The sequence below is a fragment of the Penicillium verhagenii genome (genome assembly GCF_028828195.1).
Source record: "Penicillium verhagenii strain IBT 33310 chromosome Unknown utg000003l_segment0_segment0, whole genome shotgun sequence".
Lineage (NCBI taxonomy): Eukaryota > Fungi > Ascomycota > Eurotiomycetes > Eurotiales > Aspergillaceae > Penicillium > Penicillium verhagenii.
In genome coordinates, this window is record NW_026643167.1 from 3,855,951 (window position 1) to 3,868,371 (window position 12,421).

Below are 12,421 nucleotides of genomic sequence, written 5' to 3' on the forward strand. Positions count from 1 at the left end.
CCTGTCAGAGCTGACCTGGCTGGCAAGGCTCTACGAAGTAAGCGAAGCAACTTTTGAAGTGGGTAACCACGGGAAAGTACATACGTCATGTTCCGAGCCTGATAGAACATCAGCCTTCGACCTCGGGAAGTTTGAACCTTTGAAGTTTTAGCGAATTCAATGCCCGAAAGTCATCTTTTATAAATGTTCCACGGTCACCCGATGGATGTGGAATGGAAAGATGATTACTCAGTCCCAGCAAAATCCATCGACGGGATTACTGATCTGTGATTGAGATAGTGTCCCATTTCAGTGACACCTTGAGCTCTAAGTACCGCCTGAGCAGAGACTTGCATTTAAATTAGTCCTGAAATCATATTCTTCAGACGGTTTTATGCTTGACAAAAAATATGAAAAATTTAAAACGACAAGAAGTGCGGCGGTGCAGACGAGTGACTGGGGAATATAGAGGAAGACAATCTCTTCCGTGGGCATTAATGTTTATTACACTTGTCAACCAACCACTTCAACGTCCTCACTCCAAATGTCATACAATGAGTCTGTCAAGTTGCGGAAATTATGGGACCACATCTAAAGAGACTTGCATCGAACCAAACGACCTACGCCAGTCAGTCATCTGAGCGGTGCTGGTCCTGGTCCAGGGAAGACATGAACGAAAAACTTGAAGAGTCAACACGATGAAAATGTGGTGAAAATGATTTGTAAATGGTCACGGCCAAGCTCAGCTACTCGGGATAAAAACGCGACTTACTTTATCTGGTTTAGCGTGTCTCTTGCCCGATCGTCAAACGAGGCGAGCGCCAACTCATCTGGCTTTCCACACCATGATCCTGAAACGCATAGAGACACGACAAGAAGTGCGAAATAAAAAAACTCGGCTTGGGATGTTGGTCAATATCATGAATATTCACTTGATAGCTATGATCAAGTGGGAAGACTCGGAAAGGGTGTTCGCCAGGTGTGGACGACAACGAAGATCAGAACCGCAAACAAACCAGCCCCGTCGGTTTAGCCTGTGGGGCCATTTCGGCATCCCCGCTGCGGTCGGGCAGAGAGGAATTTCCTTCTTATGATTTTGCTCTTGGATCTTCATTTTCGGAGAATTTCTTTCATCTTTCAGAAGAAGAAAAAAGGCTTTACATCCTGGCTCTCGATAAAGTCTGGCTGTCTCAAAGGTTCGCGGGAGTATACAGCGGCCCCACACTCTTTGTTTTCCTGTCAGTTGGTCCGATCCCAGGTATACGGCCTTGGCGGGTCCTGAACAGTGTCAATATGAGTGGAACTCATGAAAAAGGTTCTTTTCGCAAGAGATTGAAGTTTTGGAGAAGAGAATCCAAAGAACATACAATCTTTGCGCCATCTATTGTTAGCCCTTCTATAGGTAAGTTCTGGTTTTCAACTGGGCTTAAACCCACATCATTCGTGAAAACTAACTCACGTTATGGCCAAGACCAATCTTCTGCCATATCTAGCTCCCGGTTTTCTATGGGAACAACGATTCAGGGAGATCCGCCATCATTCGCAGAAGCAGATGCAGTTATCACACGAACGGAGAGCATTGCAAAAGATGAAGAACCTGCAATTTCTCTCTGGGACAAAGCATACGATGCACTGAAGACAGAACAACCTCAGCTGATTTCGAACTACGAGGATCTTCTATCTCGGGTACTGATCCAAGGTAAGAGCAACCGAATAAAGCTTGTCGGTCTCATATTTGGTCCTTTGGATCGTCTTGTCCGTAATAGCATTGTTAATACATGAGCATATAGACGAGTCGCAAGCTTCCTCCCCTGATCGCGAAGACGATGAAAAACAAGTCGAGAACAAAATACCCCAAAACAACATAGCTGAACGTCGTGAAAAGCTACTTCGAGTCGCAGAACTCGGCCTAAAACATGCAAAAGACACGAAAACCAGCACAACCATTCTGGGACACGAGATTTTTACAAAAGAACTCGTACCAAATACAGCCAAAGCCGTTAACTGGGCCTCGACGATCGTCAATGACGCCGTACAAGATGTCCCATACGGACCGGCCGTCATGGCCGGTATCTCGCTCATTCTACCACTTCTAAGGAACCCTGCAGCTGTGGAAGGTGCCAATAACGAAGGGCTTGCCTACATCACCTCGCAAATACACTTCTACAACGCCATGGAAACCACCTTACCTGGCTTACATCCCGCCCTAAGATTCGATTTGGCAAAGCGCGTTGAGCATCTGTATCAACTCGTTACCGAGTTTGAGCTGGAAAGCGTGCTCAGATTCTATCGCACCCGCACGAGAAACTATTTCACTGCAGTAGTCGACTACTACCAGTGGGAGACAAAGCGCATTCGGATTGAAAAATATGAGACTGATTTGCACTTGGAGCTGAGTGACGCTCTGTCGGCTGAAAGCGCGGGATACCTTAAGAAACTCTGCAAAGAGGCGGAGCAGTCCCGTCAGGAATTGGCTGATATTGCCCAGAGCATTTTTGATGTGACACGGCAGATGGATCGTCATTTATCTGCTGCTGAGAACCGAGAATGCTTTTCGGCATTGCAGGCTGGAGATATCTCGGCCACGTTTCCAGATGGTCTCGACGAGCTTTATGCGCGGGTGATGACAAGAATACGGACCGAAGGAAATGCGCGTCTGTGTTATCAGGTTCTTGCCGTTGTCTCGCTTGCGCTTCGGCCTCTTACTTTGGCGGAGCTGGTGAATCTATTGGAGCTTCCGTCTAGGGCGTGCGATGAGAATGCTATCAAAGGTATTGTTAGTGATTGTGGTTCGTTCTTGACTCAAAACGAAGGGAGCACGGTCCAATTTGTTCATCAATCTGCAAAGGAGTTTTTGGTCAAGAATTTCCGTGAGGAAATTTATTCTTCAGATGATAGCACTGCTCATCAGCAAATCTTTTCTCGGTCGATGCAAGCATTGGCGAAGACTTTACGGCGAGATATTTACAATCTGCAAGATCCTGGCTATTCAATCAATGAAGTGGAATGCTCTCGTGCTGGCTTGCTGGACTCGGTTAAGTACTCTTGTATCTATTGGGTAGATCATCTAGTTGTAAGCGGTCCTGGAGAGCAGGAGCTCAAGTTGATTGACATGTTTTTGCAACGGGACTATCTTCATTGGATCGAAGCTATGAGTCTTCTTCGGTGCATGTCTGTTGGAGTATCATCGATGATGAGACTTGAAAGATTCCTCATGGTGAGTTCAGGAGAATGAACATTAAAGGCTTGTTGACTACTAACAATTGGCCAGGCACAAAAAGTCCCAGACTCCCTGATGGAACGAGCTCGCGATGCTTGTCGGTTCATAAAGCATCACAAGTCAACCATTGAGCAAAGTCCACTTCAAGTCTATGCCTCTGCCCTGATATTCAGTCCAATCAAAAGCACCACCAGACGCCAATTTGCAACAGAAGCACCAGACTGGATTAGCACAAGCCCGCTCATGGATGATATCTGGGGCGACTGTCTCTTGACTCTTGAAGGTCACAGCGGATCTGTTCAATGCGTAGCATGGGGCCCAAACGAGAGGGTTGCTTCGACATCTTACGATGGTACGACGAGGATATGGGACATTTCGACAGGTCTATGCGAGACCACACTCAAAAGCGATAGTGGTATACCCGTTTCCTCAGTGACCTGGCTACATGACAACAAGCTTGCAACAGTGTCAGCCGAGGGAACGGTCGAAATATGGGACACTTGTCCGGCTGAACGTACACTGACACGCAAGAGTGAAAGCATATTGCCAACCAAGGCCCAACGCATCATCACCCCCGAAGGCCCGCGCATCCTGAAAACCAAGAGCCACGCATTCAATTTCAAAGACTCCCTCGAGTCCTTCGCCACAGCTGCTTGGTCACCCGGGGGCAGACTTGCGCTGGCTACCACGGATGGCACGATCCATACATGGGATCCAGCGAGCGATAGATGCTCGCCGCCACTCGAAGGCCATGGAACAAAGGCATTTTCCATGGCATGGTCCAGTGATGGCGCCAGGCTCGCATCAGCCTACGAAGACGGATCCCTCAAGCTCTGGGACATGAGCAACAGCAGATGTCTGCAAACAATTCATTCTGCCCACGATAACGTGATATACTGCGTTGCGTGGTCAAAAGACAGCTCGAGGCTGGCATCAGTCTCCACGGATAAAACCATCAAGATCTGGAACACAGATACAGGCCAGCGCGTCTCGCTGGTCCACGGCCAAACCAAATGGATCCGCTCTCTGGCCTGGTCACCAGACAGCAGACTCGCCGGTGCCGACGACGACACAATCAGGATATGGGAACCCGTCACGGGCTGCTGTCTATCCAAGCTCGAAGGCCACAGCCACCAAGTCTGGTCCCTATCCTGGACGGCAGATGGTACGCAGCTTGCATCAGGCTCGCGCGACGGCTCAGTCAAGATCTGGGACGTGCCCACGACCAAGCGCGAAAATACACACACACCCCACAGCCACAACCACAGCCACCCAGCCAACGCAGTAGCCTGGTCCCCAGACCTGACGCGCCTCGCATCCGCATCAGACGACCAGTCCATCAAAATCTGGAACACAAGCGGCAAATGCCTCTCAAGCTTGACCGGCCACGCTCACGCCGTAGTGTGCATCGCCTGGTCGAACGACGGGTCTAAACTTGCTTCTGGCTCGGCGGATGCCGGCGTCAAGATCTTGGACACGGCGGCAGGACACTGCGTCGCGTCGCTTGAGGGCCACGTCGGCGTTGTGCGCGCGGTGGCGTGGTGCGCGGATGACTCCAGACTTGCGTCGGCTGCGGATGACCATGCCGTCCGTATCTGGGATGCTGGTGCTAATGGCGGCGAGCCGCTGCTGACGTTGCGGGGCCATACGGCCTGTGTTGGGACGATTGCCTGGGCTGAAGATGGGGCGCGGCTTGCGTCGGCTTCCCGGGATGGATCTGTTAGGATCTGGGATGTTGTCAAGGGAGAGTGTTTGTCGGATATTAGAAGCGAGAATTTCTTCGCTAGGCCTTTGGCTTGGTCGAGGGATGGTAGGGTGCTGGTTTACCCGTCTGATGTCTATAGAGGCCTTCGGGTTTGGGATGTGGATAGTGGGAAATCCGTGTCGTCGATACTGGAGTTTCATCGAGAGATCTTTTGGGCTGGGTTTGATCGGTTGCGGACACGTATTCTGCACACGGATATTGGGTCTTTCGATTTGGATGCTGGTCTGGTTGCGAGATCCTTGGAGTCGGGTGTCTCGGTTGATTCGAGGCCCGTTTTGCCTATCGGGTATGGTATTGATGAGACTGGGTCGTGGATTACGTGTCGTGGTGAGAAGCGGCTCAGGTTGCCTTCGGAATATAAGATTGCATGCTCTGCTATTCTTCCTGGTAGAATTGGGATTGGATGTGATTCGGGGCGAGTGTTAATATTTGGGGTCTCTGAGGCTTAGTTGTTTTGATGTCAGATGCCAATTCATCTCCACATGCGCAGGGTGCGGCGGCCGATAGAGGCCACCCCTAGGTCAAATCCCAATTTCAACTTTCCGACCGGCAGAAAGTAAATTACGAGTAATTCCAAATTCATATTAGTTTTTGAACTCCATTATGTTCAGGCAGTTCAGCGCTGTATTATACATTAAATCCTTGAACCCTATTATATATTAGTAACATTTGAATGCTATATTATATTGTTAACTACTTCTCTTTCTCTAGGTAAATTATCACAATAACTGGCAAGAAAGAGAGGCTGAGATCCTACATATGTAGTCATATAATCCATTCTTAAGTCCCTTCTCAAGCCTATTCTCAAGACTACTCTCAAGTCCCTTCTCAAGACTACTCTCAAGACTACTCTCAAGTCTATTCTCAAGTCTATTCTCAAGTCTATTCTCAAGTCTATTCTAAAAGTGACCCGTATATAGATCAAATCCCTTAAGATATTCCTATATATGATAAATACAATACGGGAAACAGGGTGGTGAAGTTAGAAACTGAAATTGAGATATGACCTAGGGGTGGCCTCTATCGGCCGCCATATGCAGGGAGTAGATTGATTCCCATTGAGTACAATCAAGTTTGTTTATAACTCTTCTTCTAAGGTTCTCTCCACCTTCCTCTATGCTACGAAGTCCAAAGAAGAAAAAGCAAGTCAAATGAGAAAGAGTGAATCTCGACAGAGTCGAGTACTGTACAAATAGATTATTTATGTACTTCCAATAATAACCAAAGCCGGGTGTGGTGAGGTCCATATATACAAGTGAGACCTTTGAAAGCAGCAACCGGATCCACCAGTCTGCCCAAATAAAACATTGCGCGATGCCACGCGAAGTATAACACCCACCCCCAAAAGAAAGTTCAAGTTGTGAAAGAAGAAGGAAAAGAAAAGAAAAGAAAAGAAAAGAAAAGAAAGAAAAAGTATAGGAACGCCAAGATCAGGATCAACGCCAAAAAGACTAACTGAGCTCCCATTATATATGAGCCAGTCGGGTCCGAATGCAGATGCAAATAAGTGTAGATAGAAGCAGATGTGATGTGGTGGTGGTATATGGGAACTGGGAACGAAACGAAAGAAATCCAGATCCAGATCCAGATCAGATGCCGCAAAAAGAAAGATAGGGCGGCGGATTTTGTGCGTTGTTTCTTAAATCACTTAAATCATGCGTGGTCCATTAATGTTTGGAATGTTTCACGCTCGGCTTGAATGTCTGCCTGTAGGCGGCGGGTCTGGCGGAGGGCCTCATCTCTGTGAGTGGATTGGTTAGTTCTCGGTTATTTCGAAACGCGACCTATCAAATTGATAGGGCTCGGAGAAAAAGGATTTTTTTTTCATCTTAAAAAAAACATACCTGTCAGATTGGAGCTGGGCCACATCCACCTGTGCGCGGTTCATTCGTCCTACTACTTCTTCCATCTCCATGTCTGCGTCGCGGAGAAGTCTCTCGAGATTCTTGACGTGCTTCTCGAGAACCTCCACTTGAACGACTTCGACAAGTGGAATGCCGTCGCCGCTGGTGGTCTTGTCTAAACGGGGAGAACGAGTGCTGAAGGGGGCGTTCATGGGTCGGGGTGAGAGTGCTGCGACCGTGCGACCGCCAGTCTTCATTCGCATCAACTGGGCATTCTGGCTTTCCTTCAATAGGCGGATCTCTTCCTCGTGTTTGGCCATTTCTTCTTCGGAGTGGTGCTGGGCGAACAGGAGGGAATCTTCGTAATCTTTCATACGGTTTTGAAGGAAGTTGATGCGCTCGACAGAGAGACGTTGGTCTCTCTCACCCTTTTCAATGGCAGTTGTTAGGCGGCCGCGCAAGGAAAGATTGACCTGCAACTGCTGCTGCACATCGGCTGCCAGTTGATCTGCTGCCGCCAATTCATCAGGTCCAGCGCTAGCTTCGACCTCTTGCCTGTCGGCCAGCAACTGCTCGTACGCAGACTCCAGAGATGCCGAAGTTGCCAGTACTTCAGAGAAACTGTCGTGGTCTGCGTCCAGCGCATCCGAGGCACCTGTGTCAAGCTCCTGGAGCAGCACTCTCAAAGAGCTGGTCTCTTGCTCGGCACGGTCCATATCCATCTTCAGACCCGCCAGGTTCTTTTCACACTGCCACTTAGCCTCCAGGGCATCCTCGGCCCGATTGCGAAGGTGGTTCACCTCGTCCCGCAGGTTTTGTACGTCCCTCTCATACCCGGGCTTGCGGGGAGGGCCAGCCTGCTCGGCGCGCTCAAGCTCCACCTCCATGATATGGGCGCGTTTCTCAAATTCACGCGCTTGCTGAGCATGGCGATCAAGGAGACTTCTTAATGTCCGATGAAGGGCGTCGCGCTGAGCTTCAATATCCTTCACCTTATCAACCAGCGATCCCTCACCTCCGCTCTCCCGCTCCTTTGGTGTATTGACCGAGTTGGATCGTGAAAGGGAACCGGATCGAGCTAAACCAGCAGGTTTATTGGCAGGCTTACGAGCCAGGGAGTTGGATCGTGATAGACCGAAAGCCGAGTTTCGCCTGCTCGCTCCGCCCTCTTCTTCCGCAATCGAGGCAAACCGTCCACCATGAAGCTGTGCGAGGGATGCATTTTCGACTTTGAGGGCTTCGATCTCCTCGACTAAACGCTGTGTTTCCTGTGTATCCTGCTTCTCAAAGACAGGAGCCGGAGCAAGAACTGGGGCGGGAACAGGAGCAGGGGGAGGAGCTGCTCTGTCTGCTCGAAGCATATCCCGTTCATTCCTTAATTGCTCCAGCTCCACTCGCATGGCCGTGAGCAAATCCTCAAAGTTATCTTTTGATTGCCGCTCTTCGAGCAGCTTTCTGCGAGTGTCTTCAAGGGCGGTCTCGAGTTCTCGGGTCTTGGACGAAAGATCAGATAGGTCGACTCGTTCGCGGCGGAGCTAAACAAAGTACCCAGGTCGTCAGTCAAAAAGAAAAATCCCCATGCGAATTCACCAAAAGTCTCTCTCTCTCTCTCTCTCATCTTACCTGTTGGACCTGGTTCTCCAAAATCTGAACGTGCGACTCTGATGAAGTGCGCTTCAGGCGCTCTTCCTGCAGCTTCTGTGATAGGTGCACCTTCAACTGCGCACGTTCCTGCTCCGCAGCTCGACGAATCTTACCCATATCCTCTTCCATACGACCGGCGTCGGAGGCGATTCGGATGGAGCTGGTACCCGAGTCGGAGAAATAATCGCTTGTCCGACGGTTGGTCTCTGGTCCCTCGGTTTGGAAACGCTCGATCAGATCCTCCAGCTCCATCTCTCGGCGGATGGAGCCCGCCAATTCCGAACTGATTTCTCGTAATTCATTTTCTAGATCTGCAAACTTGGACGCATATATAACCTCCTGGGCACTCATGCCGCTAACCGATGGTGTTCTAGCCGGTAGGCCATAGTGGGAATGTTTGGTATCATAAGGGGAAGGTGGTTTAATGGGGACGTTGGCCAGGGGAGGCATTGGCGAAGGCATAGGGGATCGACCACCACCATCCGAGATCTCGGTGCTGGATGATTCGCCGCCGGGAGAGCTAGCAGTATTCCCCTTCCACCCGAAAAAGGAGCTGATCTTGTTGCCAGGGGTCTTGGGTTGCGAACCCATGGACATTGACCGATTGTCTATATCAATATGTAAAGGTGGCCGATTGCTGGCAGGGTGTAAGGCCATACTCGAGACGCGCCGTTGGGTGGTCGGAGGAGGGGAGGCCAGGATTGGTATAAAAGGCTCGCTCACTAGACGACTGTGGAGGGAGGAAGGCGTTCCATTCGAGAATTGGTGGGCGTAGACTTCGTCAAAATAGTCTTCGCCTTCTTCGGAATCGTCGTCGTCCTCAACCACGGACCTCAGGTATGAGGCAGAGGCAGAGGTAGACGTGTCTATGCGGAGAGGTTCCGTCGGGTGTCGGCCGCGGGAGAATCTGGGGAAGTGCGAGGCAGGTAAGTAATGAGGTCGGACTCTGGGGAAGTATCGCAGCATGTAGAGGCCATGTCCCGTTATAGCATAGAGTTATTTGTTTTTTTTTTCGATAGTTGCTTTGCTAAGGTTCTTTGTGTTTCTCCATAGAAAGAGAAAGGGCAAATAAAGAAAAAAAGGGGAAGAGATGAAAGCGCAATCGCGTTTCAGGGCCTGGGACTGGGTCAAGGGAAAAAGGATGTGGGCTCCACGCATACCTGTTTGAATTCCTTGGCGATATAAAGGAGCCTTCTAGCGATGACAGGGAAGGTGGTCTGGCAGGAGTGGGAATGATAGTGGGTATATCCTCGATAGACAGGGAGTTTAATGGGATGGCATGCTGAGGAAGCGGTTTCCTTCGCACGGGCTGAGACGATGGAGGGGAATATGAAGAACCGTCGGAAGAAACAGAAGGAGCGGGAGACCCGCGAGTGAGAGACGCCATGAAACCCTCGTATCTTAAAAAATAGCCATCGATCGACGGTCGCTCATGCCGATTAGCACGGGTAGAGAAGAGGCGCCAATGAAGACCAAAGCGGAAAGGATGTTATTAGGGGGGAAACAATGGTGAGGAGACAAAAAAGAGTGATAATCGTAAAAATGCCAATAGAAGAAAATCTTAAAAAAAAAAGGAGTTAAATAAAAGTCTACGACGACTTTTTTTTTTTTTTTTAATTCTTTTTTAATCCGAAGTCATAGAGAAGGATAGGGAAGAGTGGAGTTTTGTTCGCTGGAGTTGAAGGGGGTTAAGCGCTGGAGTGTGGAATGCTTGTAATTGGCCACTTGCTAACAATTGTCACTGATAGCGCTGCCAAGGAGCGCTCTGGCCGTGATCGACATTGGAAAACGTGTAACTCATTTGCTTTTCTTAATGCTTTTGGCTGCTTCTGTTTTGTTTCTTCTCTGTATACTTGGACCTCATCTACATTTGTAAAGTAACAATTTTTATTTTATTATATGGTTAATTTTTATATTTATTTTATTTTTAATTTATTTTCTTTTTCTTTCATGATCTCTATACAACATAAAAATAGAAACAGAGAATCAATAGTCGTACCAATGGAGAACCCCCCTTGAGTCCAAAGGTTCAAAGGTCCAACTGGGTCAGGACCCACGCTAGTTGCTTTTTGGCGCAATTCAGGGGTAACGGGATGTTGCCTTTTTAGTATGGGTTCCTTTCCCTTAGTACTCCCTTAGTACTCCCTTAGTACCTTTTAGTACCAACACCTGCAGCTGCCATATTAGTACACCTTCTTTTAATATACTGTATGGGTACTTCCAAGGTACCTGTGCTCAAGGTGTCAAGGTTCGAAGGTTCCTCATATTTGCCCTTGAACCATGATATCTACGTACTCCATCTCTCTACGAACTTACTCAGTCCTAAGCAACTCTGGTACAAACTATGTATGAGCACAATAATTTGTGGGTAACGAACTCAATCCATTCCAACTCACAGCTGCTATATAGATTAAGGGGGTTCTACATAGTACGTTTCCAACTTTCTACGTCAACCTCCGATCGTAGCGTCTTCCCGTGGATCCTCATAATGGTGGAGTTTCCCAGCTTTCAAAACTTCCCCCCCCCCCCTTTTCCCCCCGATCAACTGATGTTTCTCTTTCGGCCCGTGCATGAATGACCAGAACTTTCAAGGTTCCAACTTTCCCTCCAAGAACGTGTAGCGTTCCTGCATCCTCAGTGCCTCATTGTACACTGTGCCGTGTCGTGTTCCACCACCAATCACGGGCCCGGGTTACCCAAGCTCTGGCGTGTCGCCGGCACCACTCGGACCAACGCGTGGCTCTGTTCCTGTAACGGGCATGGTCGCATTTTATCTAACCCAATCCTATCAAATCATTCAATTCCCATCTGGCTTCCTGCGCCTGTCACCTCAAGCGCTAACCTTGCTAACCAATGTGGTTGCGCAATCCTGCCTCGGGCATTTTATACATTTACGCTTTGCACAACCATCGCATTAAATTGCCCATTCTTCTATTCATCATACCTTGTACTAAGCATGTACTTACTCCGTAGGCTAAGCTGAGGTGATTGTAACCCCGGGTGGTCGTGCATTTCCACATCGGGACTATGCTGATCCAATCGATCACGAACTCGGACTTTTTGCTTCCAATGATTTTCTTTTTCTCTTTCTTTTTTTCTCTACAAGTGCAGTGCTTAGCTCCAGCCCCTCAGCCCTTTTTTGGGACCCTGTGAGACATGGGGTACATTTCATGCAAAAAATGTCTCGGCAACTCCTGAAACCCATGCAGAACAGATTTGCTGTGGAGTTCGTTCCCGACCGCGTCACAGTTCGAGACCGCCTCTGGAGCTACTTGACACTAGACTTGCTTACGCTGTACTTTTTTCTTTTCTTTTTTTTTGGCGTCTTAGCGAAATGGGTCCGATCCAGGTATCCACTTTGGTGAAAGTGAAAGACCGGACATATTACGGAGTAGTCTTCAGTATCTACTCCGTAAATATGATCTAGCAACCTCAGGTAAACAAATCCACGATCCATCTTGGTTACAGGTTACACGGTCCCGCCCGATTATTTTTTGATAGTTGGAGTTGAACGTGTGGTGGCTGCACCTATCGTTACACCCGCCGGAACAGGGGGTGGTGGTGGCGCTGGCCAGGGTCTGTCTACGTAGGGCTGTTTTTAAGGGTCCCACCCTTGTCTTCCCCTATAATACGCCTGCTACAAACTCCGTCTCGAGGTACTCCGTAGCAGATATCGATCCGGCTGGGCCTCAGCTGCCAAGACGTCTTGATAGACGCTATACATTCTTCATGTTACTATCCGTGGATTTACCCAAACATGACATCCAAAACTACGCAAAAGTACATTTAACGCAGGGTCTAGGCGAGTACATAAGACAATTAGACGTATCAGGCCAGCCCACCCCGGGCCTCGATCCTGAAATAGCTATACCGGGACCAGCAACGGAGGACAAAGGTACCCTTCGTCCCCAGTGGAACATTGAACATTGAATATTGAAACATTGAAGACCCTGGAGCAAACACGCATCT

The 12,421-nt window shown here is 48.9% G+C and overlaps 2 protein-coding genes across 2 annotated transcripts; one reads left to right on the plus strand and one right to left on the minus strand.

Annotated features, from left to right (window-relative positions):
* Nucleotides 1-1,272: 1,272 nt before the first annotated feature.
* N7466_002799 (uncharacterized protein) lies at nucleotides 1,273-5,413 on the plus strand (the record flags this gene model as incomplete). The annotated part of the gene is made up of 4 exons (XM_057162197.1): nucleotides 1,273-1,381; nucleotides 1,451-1,678; nucleotides 1,770-3,196; nucleotides 3,251-5,413. 4 exons carry the CDS (start codon nucleotides 1,273-1,275, stop codon nucleotides 5,411-5,413), a joined length of 3,927 nt encoding a protein of 1,308 aa, XP_057025482.1.
* Nucleotides 5,414-6,617: 1,204 nt separating this feature from the next.
* On the minus strand, nucleotides 6,618-9,418 carry N7466_002800 (uncharacterized protein; the record flags this gene model as incomplete). Its single annotated transcript, XM_057162198.1, has 3 exons — nucleotides 6,618-6,705; nucleotides 6,809-8,343; nucleotides 8,432-9,418. 3 exons carry the CDS (start codon nucleotides 9,416-9,418, stop codon nucleotides 6,618-6,620), a joined length of 2,610 nt encoding a protein of 869 aa, XP_057025483.1.
* Between the last annotated feature and the right edge of the window lie 3,003 nt (nucleotides 9,419-12,421).